The following is an 18,085-nucleotide window of genomic DNA, read 5'->3' as shown; positions in this document are numbered from 1 at the left end:
AGTCCCCTAAACCCAGACACATTCTCCTTTTCGCGCCCAGCCTCCACAGACGCCATAGTTCCGATGAATGTGACATTGTCAAGACCGCTCACAGACACCAGTCCACGAGCTCGAACGTGGGTGTGTTTTAGTCCCAAACAGCACCCCCGTTATCCCGTCCCTCTTTCTTTTTGTTCCCAATCAAACCCCACAGACACCATTCTTCCACTTTCGATCACATTTTTGACCCTGCTCACAAGTCCAGCACATCATCCGAACTTCCTGCAATTTTGGCTTCCCCAAGCCCATTCCATGGCCCGATTTCATGAAAGATTCCAATCACTCCACACGCCTTGTGCGATTTTCGTCCCCGTGCACAAATACCGGGCTCCATTCGGCCTTTTTGCCCGCGTTTAAATCCCACAGACACCATTTATCCTATGTCTGAGTGATCTTCGACACCGCTCACAGGCCCAGCCCAAGTCTCAATTCAGGGCGGTTGTTTCATTCCACAAGCCCAGCCTATGCATAAGACTCTTGCAGGATTCTAGTCCCCATTTCTCTCTCCACGCCATCACTCATAGCCTGATGTCTTTTAGTCCTCTCCCCATCTCCACCCCATGGATGTTACACAGTGTGCTTTCTAGTCCCAGCACCAGCGACAATAGCCTTCTTGGGTTCGACTCCAGGCAAACATTGAACAAGTGTCCGTTAGCTTCTCGTTCCGGCCCATGGAGTGTTCTCCTCTGATGTTTTAGTACCCATTTTCTCCCCGTCCCGTGTTATTTCCTGAACGCTGCTGTATTCTCCTCCCCAGCCCATACTGATGACGTGACCACCTTCCATCTCTCTCCTTCCACAACCACCCACCCCACCAGCCTATGTGATATCGATCTTAGTCCCAGCATCAGCTCTATGGCTCTGCTCTGCGGTTGCTCCAATCCCACGCACACACGGTGCATTTCATCGCGAACTTGTCGTCCCGTCCATGGAACGTCTTCGTCAGATGTTGTAGTCCCCTCTTCACTGTCCACCTCATAGGGCAAATATAGACTGGTTTCGAGTTCCTTCCCAGACACCCAGCCATGGGCCGTGTTCTTCGAATATATTGGCGCCCTTCCCCCACTCCAGGCCCCCTGGCCCAATCTCCTTGCAGATTTTAGTTCCCTCTCTCCTCCGCCCCATGGACAATTCCATTCTCTTGTTTTAGTCCCAACTGCAGAGCAAGCAAGCAAGAAGCGTGTCTCTCAACATCTACAAGGGCTGGTTATATACACACTCGTTGTCAGAACTAATATCAGACGACTTCACACTCCCTTTCACACTTCCACTCCAGGGCTCTCGCGAATCGTAAGAATCATGACTTCATTACCCCTCTCCATCCCAACTTGGCTATCTACAACTCATCCCTCTTCCTCTCGCCCTCCTTCTCAGCCTCATCCTGACTCCCCAAAATCTCCCTCTCCGCTTCCTTCTGCCTCTCCTCAAACGCTTTATTTTCCACACTCTCCTCCCACATCTTCTTCTTCGGATTCCTAGGCTTGTCCTCGCCGCGCGCAGGCAATACCGTGCCGTCGCCTCTCACCACAGGGCCTTCGTCTTCCTCTTCTAGGGCGGGGTTGTTGTGCTTGCGGAGCTGTGGGTGGTCGGGGACGTCCTGGGCACCCTGCTGTTTTTGTGATTGTTCTGCCATCTTGCCTACGGAGTGTGAGAGGGAAGAAGGGGGACTCGGGTCGGGCGGATTGCCTGCGTAGCCGCGTCCGCCGCCGCCGACGCGCACGTAGTTCTGTCCGGGTTGGCGCGGGGGAATACCGCCTGTTGCACTAGGCTTGACGATAAGGCTCGTTGAGGGGTTCGCCGAGACACTGGACGTCGCTGCTGAAACGGGAATAACCGCGAAGACGATGCGGAAGAGGATCTTCAGAGGCAATAGTATGAACCACGATATGGGGCCGTACAACCACCGTCGGAAGACGAGCCAGATGACGGTTGTGATGAGGATGTAGAAGGTGGTTTCGAGATACCAGGTATCACTCTTCTGGCTCTTGAGGAGGGTTGTGACGAGGGTTTTGCTGTTGGCGAGGAGGGTGTTGAGGTCGGAGTACTTCTCGCCAAGGTCTGCGAGGGCGGCGGTGGACTGTTCGAGTGTTTCTTGGGCGAAGCGGGAGCGCGAGAGCTCGCTTTGCATCAACTGGTGGGTGCGTCTGAGGGCGGCCGTCACGTCCGAGGAGGCTTGCGTGACAATTTCGGATTCGTTGAGGCCGTTGCCGCGCCGACGGTGGGTGGAGGAGGGAGTCGACGAGCCGGTGCCGGATTGGAGGTTCGAGAAGAGGAGTTCGCGTTCTTTGAGCTTGGCGCGGTCGGCGTTGTGTTTGGCGGTCAATTGCGCCTTGCGGTACTGTGCACGAGAGCTTCGCAGACCGTGTTAGCAGAGGATCCACTTCATTGCGACTGGAATGAGACTCACGATCTCAGGTCCTCCGTCAACCTCGCGAGTAGCACAGCAAGTCTGCTTCGCTCTCCGTCCCTGACACTGTCTCTCCTCCTGCCAGAACTTCCCGTTCCCACAAAGTCTTCAACTTCCTGCCTGAGAAGTTCAAGGTCCTCTTCGACCCCCTTCAAGCTCTCATGGATCTCAGCACTGAGTTCCAACCGAATGTCCCCCTCTTCGGCGCTGAGTGGTTGGCTCCCGGGTTGGAAATCGAGTTTGGCGAGCCGCTGGATAAGCTGCTGAACGGCCTTGTTCGAATCGGACAGGGTAGTGAGGCGCGTGGTTAGGGTCTGCGTGGTCGGGGGCAGCGGGGGCATGGTGGGTTGCGTGCGGCCAGGGTGGAAGCAACGGGCAATGACGCGCCGCGCCTTCTTAGGGCCTGTCGGCGCCTTTTTGTTCCGCCATGTGCACGGGCCAGCGAGCCAGATTCTCATGATGCGAATCGGGGACAACTGTGGAGAGAGAGAGCTGGATCGTTCCATCGCATTGTGGCTGCTGCTCGGTTGGTCTACTCAGGATTCGCGATGGATGCTTGCTAATTTTCATCAGACGCTCCTAAGACTCCACAATTCGCTCAGTGTCGCCCACCAGCCGACATGATCACCCGCTTCCTCACAGACGTCCGCGTCAGGTTCAACCCCTTCTCCCCGCGCGCAAAGCCAGCGCGGATCTTCCTCTCGCTCATCCCTCCGAACGCGCGCGCCGATGGCATGAAGGTGGAGACGAAGATGCTGCCCCGAACAAGCACAGAGCCGGCAACACTCGACGTCAAGTTCAGTACGTGCAAATCGAATAGCAATTGCTTTCGCTAAATCTAACAACACTACAGAAGACGGAAAGGAACTCAAGCTTGAGCTCGATAAGATGCGGATACCAGAGGTCATGGAGGAGGTCGACCGACATTCGCGGTTGCTAGCCCGCAAGGAGGAGTTGACGGGCAATTAAGGTGATGACGCTAGACGAGCGTCGGTGTACAGATACTGTATTTGGATATGCACTTGCATTGCACGGAGTCATGGCATTCAGAGGACGAGTGACTGTTCATTCGTGAATGGATCTAAAGACCCTTTGAGGTTTTATGTAGGCATCAATCAACATGTGCCACACAACTTTTGTCTAGACCGAACACGGACGTATCCCACTGTTCCTACCGTGCTGTGTGTGTCTACGCAGAAGGCGCACCGCTGATGAAAAACCACTTGTCGATGCTGGGGTCGATCGGAGCGGGGCTCTGGTTCTCACCCTGCGGGATGTTGATCGAGCTGGGGTCGGTACGGGCTTGCGAGTGCTGGACGGTGGTATTGGTGCTGTATTTTTGTCAGTGGCTTTTCCTAGAATAATAGAAGGCCAAACATACAGAGAAACGTCACCCGGGGCAGTCTTGCCGGTGATGAGACGTTCCCAAGCCTCAGCGCACTCACGGACAATGTCCATGGCGTACTTCTTGTTCTTGCACTCGCCGGAGAAGGCGAACTGGTTTTCGGGCTTGCCATCGGGGATCTTGTAGATGCGGAACCACTCGTTCGTAGCCCTCAGGAGGCCAGGAAGGTGGCGCTCGACATCCTCGACGTCGTTGAGCTTAGGGGCAAGCGGGTCGTTGACGTTGATGACGATGATCTTCCAGTCGGTCTCCTCCTCGTCGAGCAGAGCCATGACACCGAGGACCTTGACCTGGATGACCTCTCCGGGCTTGTTGACAAGCTCACCAATTTCGCACACGTCCAGCGGGTCGTTGTCACCCTTGGCCTTGGTCTCCGGGTGGATGGCATTGGGGTCCTCCCATGTCTGCGTGGCTGTCAGTGCGTACACCGATATCGGGGAGTGTGCAGTCGTACCTGGGGGAAGGCACCGTAGTTCCAGAGGTAGCCCTTGTGCGGGAAGCAGTTGCGGACGTAGCGGAGCTTCCCCTTCTTGATGTCCTGCTTGATGGGGTTGAGCGTCTCCTCCTTGGAGATCTGCGTGGCGCGTCAGTCAAGAAGTCGGGGGCGGGGTAGCCTGGTGGTGAGGGGCGGCAACGCACCTCCATCTTTGCATTGGTCCAGCGCGGCACCTCGACGACCATGTTCAGGACCGTCTGCTGCTCGTTGGCATACAGAGGAATGTCGTGGAAGGGCGAGACGGGCACGCCATCCTTCTCGATGAAGATGCGGTGCTCGAGGGTGTTGGCGGCGCCAATCCTGCGGGCAGTGTACGTGGGAGCCATTGTGTGTGTATTGCGGGTGGGGTGGAGGTGTCCTGCCAGCTGCTGCGTTCGAGAGTGGGTTTTGTTGACGGTAGCGGGCGTGGTGGGGCTGGCAGGAGCGGAGGGGCGCTGATGATTAGCCACACTGACGAAAGAGAGCGCCGTGGCCGCACATGCAGGCCTGGGCGACGTAGACGGGGAAAATCTCAGGCGAGGGACAGTAGCACGAGTCTGGCCCAAAGAGAGCGTGAGCCGCGCAGGGAAAGGGAAACGGCTCATGCAGGCAATGGATAATAATACAACACTAGAAAGGGACTAGGCACGCGTGCGGCTACCATTACAATGCGGAGAATGATGCGATGCCGAGGGCAAAGGTTGGAAGTCGAAGCCGAAGCTCGCACGGTCACGTGCATCGCGGATGCCGCGCACGGATCGCCGAGGTCAACGTACAATGGAGCCTGTCTCTGAAGTCGTTTCTTATTTCATGTCGCTTTGGCTAGTGGTATCATCTCTCCTTGCTCGCGGAATAGGTTGTGGACAATCTCGAAGACAGGCAAGCATGTTTCATTCAATACAGTTTATGAGGGCGCCAAAAGCCAGGCTTGGGAACAGCATCAGTTCGACTGTGTGTCCTTTCCATGATGGTGTTGTTGTCCAACGAGTGTAAATATGCTTCGGCTACAGGTAGATCAAGCTCGACGTCATCGTCTACCAACTCGGCCTCATCATCCCAGCCCTGCTCGGCATAATCGAATGCTTCCTCGTCAAGGTACTCCTCTTGCATGTGCTGCGGCGATGGTGAATCTTCTTCGTCAAATATCTGGTCCGTATATCCGTACAGTTCTTCGTCTTGATGCTTGGACATTTCAGGTCCGGATACTGTCGGCACTGAGGGATAGTAGACTTCCTCCAACCCTGCAAATCGCACGCTTGGTAATCTTCGAGCATTTAAATAAGACTTGGTAGTCAGTTTTATGTTACTCTGTACCGGTCCATGTGGATACGGTTCTTGTTCTTTGGGCTGCAGTGCTTCCGCTGCGCGCTTCTCGTGAAACGCTGTGTTGCAGTCTTGTAATATTCGCCCAAGACTGGGAGAAGTGTGCTGGCCAAGTTCATCATGTGCGGCCGGCTCTGTTTCACGGTCTAAAATAACGTCGCGATGCATCGTAGGGTCTGGAGGCTGTACACGTTGGTCATGGCCTCGCGGCTCGGGAATGTTATGACTTTGAAGATGACATCGATGGCCATTGTACGTCGCTAAGACAGGTGGCATAGAGGATTGTGAAGCAACATGTTCCGGTGTTCGACGTCCTGCTGCCCGATCTGCCAGATTGATGCGGCGTGGTGACGAAGTGTGCTGAGGGAGGGAATGCGAACGAGACAGGCGTTCATTCGTCGGTGGCATGGACGAAACCTGGAAACGCCCACATATATCACCCACCAAATGTCTGGTTGTGATTGGAGGAATCGGGGGCGAGTGCAGCACTTCACCAGTGATAGTGTTGCCTGTTCTGCCATTATGCAGTGAGTCCAGCTGACCACTGCTCTTAGCAGCTTCCAGAGGACCATGTGCTGGAGGCAAGCTTGGTACCCGGACAGACTCTGACAAGGAGATGTAACTTCCAATTTCATGGCGTGAGCCTCTCACACCAATTCCCAAATATGACGTCTGGTCTGCCAATTCGACCGTCGGGATGGCTTGGTCTACGATTGGTGACGGCTGCTGCGGGGAGCAGTTGACATCCCGCAGCTTTCGGTGCGAAGGTCTCTTGATTTGGACATTCGGGTCTTGCCTCGCTAGCGCTGGTCGCACGGATGTGAAGTAAGCAGATATATCGTCTTCTTTCCCATGTGCTTGGTCTTTCTTTCGTTTCTTCCTAGGTGACTCTGGTGGTTGCTCGACTTCTGCGTTGTCTTTGTACTTCTGTAGAAACTTCATCTCTGAGAAAACCAAGTCGGGTACTATATCAGGTCAGATATGAACTTGATTGCGGGGTCGCTACGAAGGGTGGCTTACAGCCACGCCCTTTGACTGGCGACGACACCCTGCCCTTATTGAACAATCCTAGTTTCTCTCGCGGTTTCAACTAATCGATTGATTAACACACCACCAACAATCCTCAGCCACGGGGATAGTTCTCACAGTCAGTCGACCCCGGGGGACGTTCTTGGCTTGGAAACTGTGCACTATGCCATTGCCCGACTTGCTGGCCTCCTTCTTACATCGAGATTTGCGCCTTTCCATATTTGATTCGCCCTTGTCGCGCTTCTGAGCATGCAGTCCCCGCTCTTTTGCATCTTTCGACAAGGGTTCGTACCGGTCGGGGCGTGTCTTACGACGGGGTTTGCGTCTGTAAGGCTCGCTCGATACGCTGCTTTCGGAGCGTTTTGTGGGTTGGGATGCATCAGTGTGGCAGGCTTCGTCGGCGTCTTCCTCGATAGAGGGTACTCGTCCCGGAGGTGGCCCCTTCTTGCGCTGCGGCGGGGCCTTGAGCAACGAGCTGTCCGAACTACTCGATTTTCGTCTGCACTTCTTGTTCGGAACGCGTTCAGGTCCTTCCGAGCAGATAACATGATGCACTTCTCCTTGTCCAGGCGGACTCGGAGGTTGTTGCGGAAGCACTGTCTCGCTCAGCCACTTGTGGATATCCATGTCAAGACTCTAAACAGTGCAGGACGAGCGGCTGACAGAGCGTATCCGGCCACCGTAGGGATCTCGAGGGCCCGGTACAGCTCTACGACTGTGTGCTGAGTCTTGCTCTAGTCGAGGTGGTACGGCATCGCGAGCGGGAGATGCCCGGAAGCACTGTTGTTCAAAAAAACTTTAAGAGATGCTCGTATGCGGACAAATGTGGTGCTGTGCAACGCTCGAGTGCCAATGTTGCATCGGAGAAGCGGGATGTCCAGACGCATGTGTAATAAGTTCCCCTCCGGCAGGGTCAGCTGTAGTTGACACGGCTTTGGAAAGGAAGCAAGGACAGCCCATCGCGGCAGGCAGTGACGACCGTGGAAGGCTGGAGCATCTCGGTCAGCTGAAGTTGGTAGATAATACCACGTCAGATTCGATCATTCGACATAGCAAGAAGTCACACATTGTTTTCTAAGACTGCCCAACGTGTCCAGCCGGTCACTGATCGGGCCCATGGTGGTTGGCGTACGGCGAAGGCTGATTGGTGGTACCGCACTTTGCAGCCTCCTTCAGAGAGCAACGGCTCTGCTACACGGAGGGGCGCCGAACACCGGTTGACATGCGTAGTCGCACTGCCATGTGCCCACTGTCGGCCACAGCTTCACCGCGCGCATCGTGTGCCCGTCTTCGCTGCCGGCCGTGGTCGTTGCGAGGCCACATCGTCGTTGAGATGCTATCGTGCAACCATGGGGACTTGCATTCCTCCCCACGCGCCGCACGAGCCATCTGGTGACGGTTCGACTCGCCCGCGGTAGGCAGTGGTAGGCACCTCCTCCCAAGGCGTCCCTGTGGCTGCCAACTGGTGCGGCATTCCTTTTGCATTGATAGTTTCGCTTGCGAACGCCTCCGTTGCTGCATGTGCGCTGCTCGCCCGCTGCGTCGCGCCTGCGCCGGCCCAATGAGCGCCCCCGCGCGTGGAGTGAAGGCCGTCTCCAAGACCTCAGACGAGCCTATCAAAGAATTTGGCCTGGACTACCTGCACCAGGCCAGCGGCAGACACTTCCATGCGGCACGCCATTGGGCTGGGGCCGTGGGAACTAACGCAGCGCCTGCATTGCCCCAGCATCACGGGATAGACGTGGGCCGTCGTCGACAGCCAGCCTGTGTGGCACATCAGACATGTGTCTGCCAGGCCTACCTACAGCCTGCGCGGGCCTCGCGCTGCAATCCGTCGCTCTCCAAAAGGCCACCGTCGCACGCTCTTGCTAAGGAGATAACCCCTCCGTGCTGATTAGGCCGGCCTGCAATTGGGTCGCGTACGCCAGAAGGCTGCTCGGTGCTTCTCACTCGCCCCGGCTCCAGTCCTCCACCTGCCGGTTCCCTGCGACCCAACGATTGCGTGAGAGATCGATACAGCTAGCGCTCTTTGTCGGAGGGGTATTTTCTCGCATCCTTTGCTGCCCCGCAGCTCTCGACCTCCTCGCCTTTCGACCTTCACAGTTCTCTCCCTCCAGTCGCTCACGGCCTATTGTCTCACTCTCTCCCTCCTAGGAACCTCCCACGGACAGCGCTCGATTGTGCGGTTCGCTCTCTCTCCAGTAGCCTTCAGGTCAAATGTTCGTTCCGTCACTGCTCCTTCCCTGTGCTCATCCGGCCACCATGGCCTCTGCCCACCTTCTCTCTGCCATCGCGGATTTCCATCTACCAGTCATGTCATGAGAGGCTCTGTATCCTACCGTTGTTCTGTTGCGAGTTCGTCAATTGAGACCGTTCAGTGTTCGCTACATCTACACCATGTCGACAAAACTCTTCATTGGGTAAGTATTACATCACAAACATCAACGACCGACACTAACCGACCCCAGTGGCCTTGCCTGGCACACCGACGATGGCACTCTCCGCCAGAAGTTTGAGGAGTTCGGCCAGGTCGAAGAAGCTGTGAGTGACTGATCCGACCACGACTCGCACTTTCCTCCTTCAACTGAGCCACTTCCTCCTTTGCAACGCCTCATCAGCTTTTGCGACATGCGAACCTCCAGTCATGAAAATCGGAAATTTTCACTGGCACGGAACTGACTCTGTCCAGGTCGTTGTCAAGGACCGTGATACCGGCCGCAGCCGTGGATTCGGCTTTGTGCGCTTCTCCCAGGAGTCTGAGGCCGACAACGCCATGCAGAACATGAACAACGTCGAGTAAGTGCAATTCCGTTCCAAGTTCCGATGATATCGTCGGCTGGTGTCATCGTTCTTTTCCTCTGTACACCTATTGACTAGAGCAGATTCGATGGCCGCACCATCCGCGTAGACAAGGCTTCCGACCGCTCTGGCGGCGGCGGTGGTGGTGGACGCGGCGGCTACGGCGGCGGCCGTGGTGGTGGTGGGTACGGCGGCGGCGGCGGTAGCTACGGAGGTGGCGGTGGTAAGTGACTGCATCTCTAACGTGACATGGTTCCTGTCTGACCCTAGCAGGCTACGGCGGCGGGCGTGGCGGTAGGCTTCAGGAACCATGTCTATGTCTAGAACAGCACAACTAACATTCATCACAGGCTACGGCGGCGGCGGCGGCGCTTCCTGGGGACAGGGTGGCGGAGGTGGAGGCTACCAACCCCGTGGCGGCTACGGTGGCGGCCAAGGTGGTCAGGGTGGCTACGGCGGCGGTCAGGAGGGAGGCCAGAACGGTGGCGGTGGCCAGCAGTGGTAGAGCTTGACGCCTGCGACATGCCCCTCCTCCCGGCCATGCCAACATCGAATCGGCTGGACATCTTTTCCCCTCGGTGTTATGCTGGATCGACGACTTTGACTTTACGTGCGATGAAAAAAATGGTGGTTGTCTTCTTCTAGACGTCTGGCTTGAACTCTATTATCCTTTAATGGTGGGCACTGGTGGTGACCCAATGAGCTTCTACGATTCTTTGCTTGTCTCGGGGCAGGATGGATTGAAGAGTGCGATTTGGGTTGGTAACTGATGAGACGATGATACCCCATCAGAGCGTGCTGTTATCGTGTACCTGCTTTCCAGAGTTGATCTTAGTTACGGGTCCGCTCCTTCGAATGCCAACTGCTAGTTCCTCTCCAATTTGTCACTAAAATATGGCGTCCCATCCCGAGCACCTCAAAACCTCCCGTCTTCTCTAGAGGGATGATCGCCAAGCTGCTGGATCAGTCTGGCACGAAGTCCAGGTAGGGCTCGGTTGCTTGCCCCACATGGGTCTGCAGCAGCCCCAATCTATCGCCGACCTAGACGTAATCTGGCACCTTGTCCATACGCAGAGCTGTCTGCTGCAGGACGCAGCAGCACGGCAAACGCCAGTGATTCTTTTCGCCAGCATGCAGCAGTGTGACGGGCGCACATGAGGCGCGCCCAACCCGTGAGGTCCAGATCAGTGCAGCGTTCGTGTGCGGGGACCAGGCTGCGAGTTCCCTCACGACACGCAACTAGAGACAGATTTTTCATTCACGGCTCGGGCCTGCGTGTCCCTTGAAGTCAGTATGTATGTCGTAGGATGGCGAGAGAGCCAATCGCAAGGAATTCGCGTTGCACCGCCACATGTACACACGTTCGTTGCTGCCTTGACATGATCGTCGGTTGGGGCGCCTTGCGAAACCTCAGACCTCGTCAATTGCCCTCCAACCCCGCATCCTCTACACCCCTACCTTCATTTCATCAACAATGAAGACCTGGCATGGTGCTGAAGTCGATCGAGGGCAGGACCCTCGCGTGCGGAGACGAACGCGATGGCTACTCTTGACCGCTGCTGCAGCCACAGCGCTGATCTTTCACCAATTTCCTCTTGTCAAAGTCACTGTCCTGCAGAATTGCTCAACACAAGGAAGCGACGTGGTCAGTCCACAGTGGGAAAACTTCAATTGGGATGCGGTAAGCGGGTCTGCGTTCCCTTCGGCCTAGATACCGGTATCGGCCTTTCCACGTCAAGAATTCGACGCAACCCCAGGGGAGCGTGTTGGTGTATTCGACTAGTCTAGCCGTCACGCTACATATAATACCTCACCGTTGAATGCGGCCCCGCCCTTGGTCAATGGCGCTGTGGCATTGAGCACGTGGGAGGCAACTACACCGCACGTCGCACAATTATGTTTTGGTGTTTAGGAGCATCCCGCCTTCTAGCCCTGGCATCTAGCACAACCGCTGCGACACCACGCTGTGACTGACTCTGAACCAGATCCATGCGACGGAAGATTTCCAGTTTCATCCCTGCTTTGATGAGTTTCAATGCGCGAAGCTCAAGGTGCCTTTGGACTGGTTCAATGGCACGCACCCAAACGCATCAGCCAGCATCGCAATCGCCAAACTTCCAGCAGAAGTTCCTGTCGACGACCCACGTTATGCAGGCCCAATACTCATTAACCCAGGCGGGCCCGGAGGCTCTGGGATTGCGCTTGCTCTCATGGAAGCATACCAGCTGCGCACCGTTGTAGCACCGTCGTCCGGTAACAAGTCGAAAGGCAAATATTACGATATCCTAGGCTTTGATCCTCGCGGAATTGGCTTCACGCAGCCAGTCGCCTCGTGCATGCCCGACAACCCTTCTGCCTGGTCATGGAAGCTTCGTGAGACTACAGAAGGCATTTTAGGAAGTTCAGACGCTGCTTTGGGGCGTCACTGGGGTATGACCCACGCTTTTGGCGCCGCGTGCAAAGAGCACTCGGAGGCAAGCGGTGAACCAGACATCAAGCAGTATATCACGACTGCTTCTGTTGCTCGCGATATGCTCGAGATCGCTGAAAGACACGCCAAGTGGGTTGTTGACAAGTCGAACTTGCTCGCGAGGAAAGCTTCGAACAGTGCTAGCAACCTGACAGTCTACAAGCACGGCGAGGTCAACCTGACTTACGTTGGGTTCAGCTACGGCACTTACCTGGGCAGCACATTCGCCGCAATGTTCCCAGATCGTGTTGGGCGATTGGTGCTAGATGGTGTTGTCAATGTTGTCGATTACAACAGTGGCCTGGCTCAAGGAAGCCTTTACGACACTGAGAAGGACATGAAGTCGTTTTACACCTTCTGTGCCAGTGTGGGGCCCGAAGGCTGCCCCCTTGCTTCCCCCACCGCCAGTATTGAAGACATAGAGCAGCGCACCCAGCGCATTATCAAGTCTCTCTACCACCACCCCCTTGGCATTCATACTGCTCAAGGCCCTGAGATTTTCACATATAGCGACTTGAAAGCCGTTATCTTCGCAAGCCTCTACTCGCCAACCCTCACATTCCCTGGTATCGCCTATATCCTCCTCGCCATCGAGCAGAGAACCGGCCCCGTCCTCGAATCCATCGGCAACGCCCTCCGCGATGCCCACATCTACACCTGTCCCGCCGTAAACGGCTCCAAAACCCTGCCCCTCAACTACGACACCGCACAAGACGCCATTCTCTGCGGCGACGGCGTTCCCATTACCGACCTCGACATCTCAGGCATGGAGGCCTACTGGCAGCTCCTCGAGAGCATATCTCCCGCCGCAGCCGGCATCTGGGCAATGCTCCGCATGAAGTGTGCAGCCTGGCCTATCACGCCGCTGTACACGTTCGGTCGCGACGACAACTTCCATGGTAAGACAGCGCACCCTGTCCTCTTCATCTCAAATACCGCAGACCCCGTCACACCGCTGCGCAGCGCGCGAGCGATGTCTAAGCGTTTCCCGGGGAGTGAGCTCCTTGTGCAGGATGCCCAGGGGCACTGCGCATTGTCTGTGCCCACCGCGTGCACCGTCGCGGCTGTGAAGACGTACTTCCAGTCTGGCGATTTGCCCGCTCCAGATACGCTTTGTGTGCCGCCGGTCAGTCCGTTCAGCATGAACTCGACGGATCCGAAGAGTCCGTTCTATGACCCGAGTTTGGGACAGGCGGTGCTGGTGGCTGAGGAGGGGATGGAGCAGGAGATGGACGCAGCAAGGAGCCTGCAGGGGTGGGCTGCGCGACACTTGAAGTTCGGGCGGGCGCATTTGGGGGAGAAAGTTGATGGCGTGGTGGGGGTCGCGATGGCTTGGGGGAAGGGGGGTGTGGAGGAGAAGGATGAGCTGTGAACATGGGACCGTCGAGTGTGATGGCGTGAGTTGTCTGCCTGTCTGCCTGCCTTTGGGCTGTTTCTTGCATGGCGATAGCGAGCGTATACTGTCTCCCCTTTTTCGATAATCCAGGCATCAGAATGTATCATCATCTTACCTCATCTGGTACCGGATACATCCTGCATTTCGTGTCTCTCCCGGACGCCGTTCCGTCGAGTCACTTACTTGAACGCGACTTTGGGAAGGGTTTGGGGAAAAGAGAGGAGAGTCATGGAGGTATTGATGTTGGCTTTTCTTTCAGAGAGATTAGGCGGAGAGCAGGAGGTGCATGGAAAGTATACACGTAGCAACATGGCAAGCCGGGCTCTTCTCTTGTAGTCATCCCACCAGAAAGACCATCGTTCTTTTCCAAGCCGACTTTGAGAAGATCCTTGAGAGAAGGGACGAACGTTCCGCTCATGAATGCAATGCCTGTGGATTTTCGTCTTCGCGGAGATGACGCGGAGGGTAGATGATGTATGGCAAGCACCCGCGCAGCAACATTCGGGTATGCTAATACAGATTCGGTGTGTCAAACGAAAGGCCATCATCCACAACAGGGCCCAAGCTGGAAGCTCCTTCGCAGCGGAGCAGCCGACCTCCCGCTCATAGACGTGTCGTCTCGAGCTTTTGGTATGAAAGGGAGAAATGATGCAGAAGGGTATACGTGACAATCAATCCAGGCACACAACATGGTGGCTTTGAGCTGCGCGTTTCAGGTCTGTCCCACCCGAGAAGACATGCATGAAGTTGAGCTCGCATTAGGGAAGGTCCTCCAAAAGGGAGAGGCGAGTGTCCCGCTCATGTTTCATGTCGTTTCTTCGTTTTCTTCTTGCTGGGACGCATTATGTGGCGTGACAAGCATCCCCAACGGAGCATCAGAGATGCTTGATGAGTTTTGTAACTCTGCCGGGCTAAAGGCCATCACGTTGGCTCGGCTTTGGACTAGAAACGAGGAGGTCCCTCTCATAGCCTCTTTGGACACCTTTTTCTTTCGTGAGAGGATGAGCGGCTAATACTCACGCATTCGTAATAACAGTCCTTGTTCTGCATTTGAGTTCCTCCTACACGAACGGCATCGATACCTCAACTTTATGTTTGGAAAATGGTTATTTTAAGTTCCTGGTCGTATACCTCTGAAACAACATAAACGCGCAGCGCACATATCTGTGTTCTGGTACGCACATCTATCGTTGCGTTTGTCTTTCTCAGACTAAGGAAAGAGGCAAAGGTTAGTATGCTGCTCCTTTCCTCCGCATAGCATCTATGCTCGGGCTTGGTGGTTTAGGTGCGATCTCGCACAATAAACAGAGATCGCCCACTTTTTAATGGCCCACCGAGCAGGCCTCATAAGCCACATAGAGCTTAGATATGGGTCTTTCAGTGGACGGGTGTCATAGATACTTCTTCCTGCACCGCGGCGCACAACATGGTTGATTGAACAGTACGCTTTGTGTTTTCGCACCGAGAAGACATATGCAAGCTTGCAATCGTTTTCAGGAATGCTTCGAGTGGGTTTTCAGATCCTACCCAAAGGTGACACCATTACTTTTTTGGGCATGTTTGTAGGCTCCCACACACATTAGTGATGTGACGCGTTCCTTCCAGCGGGGCAGCGAAGAGGAGCATAAGAATAATTCTTTCTGGCTTGTCGTTCCGCGCTGCACACGATAAGAAAGCGTCCAATTTGGTTCGGTTGCTTCCACAGCATGAGACGTATTATGCGGGATTTTGGAAGAACACACGGCCGGACATTTTGGCTGTTCCCCCAGATTCCTGGTAGCAACACTAAGGATCAAGGCTGCCGCTGCCTTTTGGGGTACCCCGGGTCAAAGAAAATGATCTCTGATTGCAATCTCTTTTCGTTTAAGAAAGAACGCGTGTGTTTGCAAACCCTTGACCCATGACATCATGTTTGGTCTTGACCTGGATTTAAAGAAGGATGGGAGCGCAGACTTCCCTAAAAAATTATCAGGTAGAACACATACAGCTGTTATGACCAATCTCTCGGTGTTTCAGAGCACTAAGGACATATGGATCAGTTACGCCTTTCTCAGCCGAGCACGGTTATTGCAAAAGACCCAGGGTGCGCGAGCACATGCGTCGTAAGATTCGGTGATTCATGTCAAAGCTAGATAGGGAAATGAGCTTGTGGAAGAGTTACCGTCCACAGCGACATACTTTGTACGTATCGTGGCTTTAGCGGAAGCTAGGAGCAGAAAATTTGGACGTCATCCAAACGCTTTAGTGAGGGGATAGAAGCATAGATCTTGGAAAAGGGTCTTGTGCTCCAACTAAAACATGAAGCACATGCCTCTCCTTGTCCATTGTTTTAGACAGAGAGCAAGTCACCCAAAGCATTTTTTTATGCCGTCTTTGAAGCCCAGCGGAAGAAATGATTTTTGAACTCTGTAGAGGTGGTCGCAGACGAAGCAGCATGCTTCCATGTCTATACAGTTTTCGTCCGAAGAAATATGACATATGCTCCTCTGCCACATAGGTAGTACTGGTTTAGGTTCGTGGTCGCGATATTCCACGTCCCTCAAGAGGTGGCCACGGTATCGAGTTGATGAGAGCCTTGGACCGTCTCCAGGTCAAAGCAGACATATCATCTTGCTGATTTTGGGTTTTAGACGAATAAAAAGACATGAGTGCTGCATCCATTATCTTTTAGTGTGTAGAGGCACAAGTGGGAGTGTGAGGATCAGAAATATAGGGGAAGCGAGAGGCTTCTATGCTGGGAAGTGAGGTCTGCTTGACAGCGAAGATGAGTGCCTGTTCGAGGAATCGGATGGAATTGACGTGGCGAATGCTTTTGCTGGGAAATGGGCACGGATGAACAGTCTGCAGGTCTCGTGGAAAGGGCGGAGTTACACTGAAAGTTGCGATATTATGAGTCTACGATTGGAGCAGAGGTGAGTGAGAGTTACCTATGGTAGACATTCGAAAGAGAGAACAAATGCCAAAGCTGAGGAAATGACCAAATCAATGATACAACGAGTGCCAGGGGGTCGCTCGCAAGCACTCCGAGCCCGTGACCATAGGGCTTAGCGTGGCGCTTGGTCGCGCCCTGTATCCAGAAAATTTGGGAGGAACCCCTTCGACATCGAAGCTCCCATCTACGCTTCTATTCTATCCTTTTCTCTGCCCTTTACTCGCCATCATGTAAGTTGCACTGTCCTGGTGTCTCTTCGCCATGAGGTGCTAATGCGCCTGTACAGGTTTCTCCTCCGCCGCACAGCTGCTCGCGCGATCGCCTCGACGCCCTCGTCGGCCGTCTTCGTCACGCCGCGCTCCTTCTCCTCCCTCACACCCACCGCGTTCCGCGCCAAGAAGCAGCAATGGACCGTGTCTGCTTTCCAGAAGAGATTCCTCAGCGAGGACCCGCACAAGGTTGCGACGACAGATGCTGAGGCCAAGAAGGTCGAGGCAGAGGAGGGCTTCGCGCAAACCGCAGCAGAGGCTCCCGTAGAGCAGGACCTCACCCCCGCGCAGGAAGAGGCACAGGCCCCGCCCACCGATGCTGAGAACACTGTCGGCGCCGATGCCTTGAAGCAAGCCGCCGAGCCCAGATCCGGCCGTGGACCTCCAAGGGAAAAGCCCCGTGTTGCGCGCGAGCGGAATATGGTTCCTAACAAGGTCGTCTACGTCGGCAACCTGTACTACGAGGTCACCGCAGACCAGCTGAAGCGCGTCTTCAGCCGGTTTGGTGAGATTGAGAACGTCAGGCTCATCTACGATAACAGGGGGCTCAGCAGAGGGTAAGTCGTGCATGTCATTTGATTCACGATCGCCGCCCTGACTTGATGATGTAGTTTCGGTTACGTTGAGTTCAAGGACGAGGCGGCTGCCGGAGCCGCGTGCGAGAACCTCGACATGCAGGTATTCGAGGGCCGCAACCTCGTCGTCCAGTACCACTCGCCCAAGGAGAACTCGCGGACGCGCACATCGACCGGGGACATCGTGCCCAACCCGCCGTCCAAGACGCTCTTCATCGGCAACATGTCGTTTGAGATGTCGGACAAGGACCTCAACGACCTCTTCCGCGACATCCGCAACGTCATGGACGTCCGCGTTGCCATTGACCGCAGGACGGGCCAGCCGAGAGGCTTCGCCCACGCCGACTTCATCGACACGGCCAGCGCCACCCGCGCCAAGGAGGTGCTCCAGGAGAAGATCATCTACGGCAGACAGCTGCGTGTCGACTTCAGCAAATCAGGCAGCAACAACCAGCGCGACGGCGAGAGGAAGTAAGGGCGGCATCGAGTGGCGCGTTGCAAGCATTGTTTTGATAAACGAGAGGGGCGGATTGGTCAAAAGCGTCGGGGGCATTTAAAAGACGACGACGTGAGAGCACATGAGCATGTTTCCATCTTGTCGTTTTCTACTGTGTTGATAGGGCTGGCAGGACGGCATGTACCATAACTAGAGGAGTGTCCCGGCGTTTGATTCCCCTCTCTTTCTGTACATGATAGGGCGGAATGGGTGCTGCGGCGAAACAAAATTTAATAGCTGACCTCAGTTTCACTTTTTGCCTGCTTCGGGATGTGTCTTCCCCATGCTCGCCACTGCGAGGTTGGAAATCAAAGTACCTCGGCGATTTCGGCTGCGGGCGCCCCACCCCAACAGAGACCCGTCAACACTCCGCAATCGACGCACCGCCAACAGCCGCAGCCGCAACGCACTTGCACCCCGCGGGCGGTAGACTGCTCACCTTGCACACCAGCAACAGCAACAGCAACAGC

General features: G+C 55.2%; 9 protein-coding genes across 9 annotated transcripts; 6 read left to right on the top strand and 3 right to left on the bottom strand.

Annotated features, from left to right (window-relative positions):
* Nucleotides 1-1,375: 1,375 nt before the first annotated feature.
* Nucleotides 1,376-2,787, bottom strand: CC84DRAFT_1191473 (Sec20-domain-containing protein; the record flags this gene model as incomplete). Its single annotated transcript, XM_018181184.1, has 2 exons — nt 1,376-2,390; nt 2,447-2,787. 2 exons carry the CDS (start codon nt 2,785-2,787, stop codon nt 1,376-1,378), a joined length of 1,356 nt encoding a protein of 451 aa, XP_018029358.1.
* Nucleotides 2,788-2,906: 119 nt separating this feature from the next.
* CC84DRAFT_1131748 (uncharacterized protein) lies at nt 2,907-3,575 on the top strand. The gene is made up of 3 exons (XM_018175912.1): nt 2,907-2,972; nt 3,020-3,247; nt 3,300-3,575. Exons 2-3 carry the CDS (start codon nt 3,067-3,069, stop codon nt 3,413-3,415), a joined length of 297 nt encoding a protein of 98 aa, XP_018029357.1. The 5' UTR covers nt 2,907-2,972; nt 3,020-3,066; the 3' UTR covers nt 3,416-3,575.
* Nucleotides 3,576-3,635: 60 nt separating this feature from the next.
* On the bottom strand, nt 3,636-4,673 carry CC84DRAFT_1105103 (inorganic pyrophosphatase; the record flags this gene model as incomplete). The annotated part of the gene is made up of 4 exons (XM_018175081.1): nt 3,636-3,777; nt 3,828-4,255; nt 4,306-4,425; nt 4,491-4,673. 4 exons carry the CDS (start codon nt 4,671-4,673, stop codon nt 3,636-3,638), a joined length of 873 nt encoding a protein of 290 aa, XP_018029356.1.
* A 458-nt stretch (nt 4,674-5,131) lies between these two features.
* Nucleotides 5,132-6,967, bottom strand: CC84DRAFT_1210451 (uncharacterized protein). The gene is made up of 3 exons (XM_018182290.1): nt 6,796-6,967; nt 6,670-6,739; nt 5,132-6,614 (listed from the first exon to the last, which is right to left on the bottom strand). Exons 1-3 carry the CDS (start codon nt 6,895-6,897, stop codon nt 5,221-5,223), a joined length of 1,566 nt encoding a protein of 521 aa, XP_018029355.1. The 5' UTR covers nt 6,898-6,967; the 3' UTR covers nt 5,132-5,220.
* On the top strand, nt 6,760-7,440 carry CC84DRAFT_413607 (uncharacterized protein). The gene has a single exon (XM_018186108.1). The coding sequence runs from the start codon at nt 6,928-6,930 to the stop codon at nt 7,402-7,404; it is 477 nt and encodes a 158-aa protein (XP_018029354.1). The 5' UTR covers nt 6,760-6,927; the 3' UTR covers nt 7,405-7,440.
* CC84DRAFT_413757 (uncharacterized protein) lies at nt 7,395-7,812 on the top strand. Its single transcript, XM_018186109.1, has one exon. It carries the CDS (start codon nt 7,484-7,486, stop codon nt 7,754-7,756), a length of 273 nt encoding a protein of 90 aa, XP_018029353.1. The 5' UTR covers nt 7,395-7,483; the 3' UTR covers nt 7,757-7,812.
* A 1,221-nt stretch (nt 7,813-9,033) lies between these two features.
* Nucleotides 9,034-10,303, top strand: CC84DRAFT_1169711 (RNA-binding domain-containing protein). The gene is made up of 4 exons (XM_018179733.1): nt 9,034-9,098; nt 9,147-9,474; nt 9,561-9,700; nt 9,828-10,303. The coding sequence occupies exons 2-4, from the start codon at nt 9,323-9,325 to the stop codon at nt 9,980-9,982; spliced, it is 447 nt and encodes a 148-aa protein (XP_018029352.1). The 5' UTR covers nt 9,034-9,098; nt 9,147-9,322; the 3' UTR covers nt 9,983-10,303.
* Nucleotides 10,304-11,456: 1,153 nt separating this feature from the next.
* Nucleotides 11,457-13,319, top strand: CC84DRAFT_1105051 (uncharacterized protein; the record flags this gene model as incomplete). Its single annotated transcript, XM_018175078.1, has 1 exon — nt 11,457-13,319. A coding segment is annotated over one exon (1,863 nt), but the record flags the coding sequence as incomplete, so codon positions are not given.
* Nucleotides 13,320-16,440: 3,121 nt separating this feature from the next.
* CC84DRAFT_1169709 (RNA-binding domain-containing protein) lies at nt 16,441-17,862 on the top strand. Its single transcript, XM_018179732.1, has 3 exons — nt 16,441-16,505; nt 16,562-17,101; nt 17,156-17,862. Coding segments are annotated over exons 1-3 (981 nt in total). The 5' UTR covers nt 16,441-16,503; the 3' UTR covers nt 17,595-17,862.
* Nucleotides 17,863-18,085: the final 223 nt, after the last annotated feature.

The sequence above is a fragment of the Paraphaeosphaeria sporulosa genome (assembly GCF_001642045.1).
Source record: "Paraphaeosphaeria sporulosa strain AP3s5-JAC2a unplaced genomic scaffold CC84scaffold_16, whole genome shotgun sequence".
NCBI lineage: Eukaryota > Fungi > Ascomycota > Dothideomycetes > Pleosporales > Didymosphaeriaceae > Paraphaeosphaeria > Paraphaeosphaeria sporulosa.
This window is presented reverse-complemented; position numbering and strand designations above follow the sequence as displayed.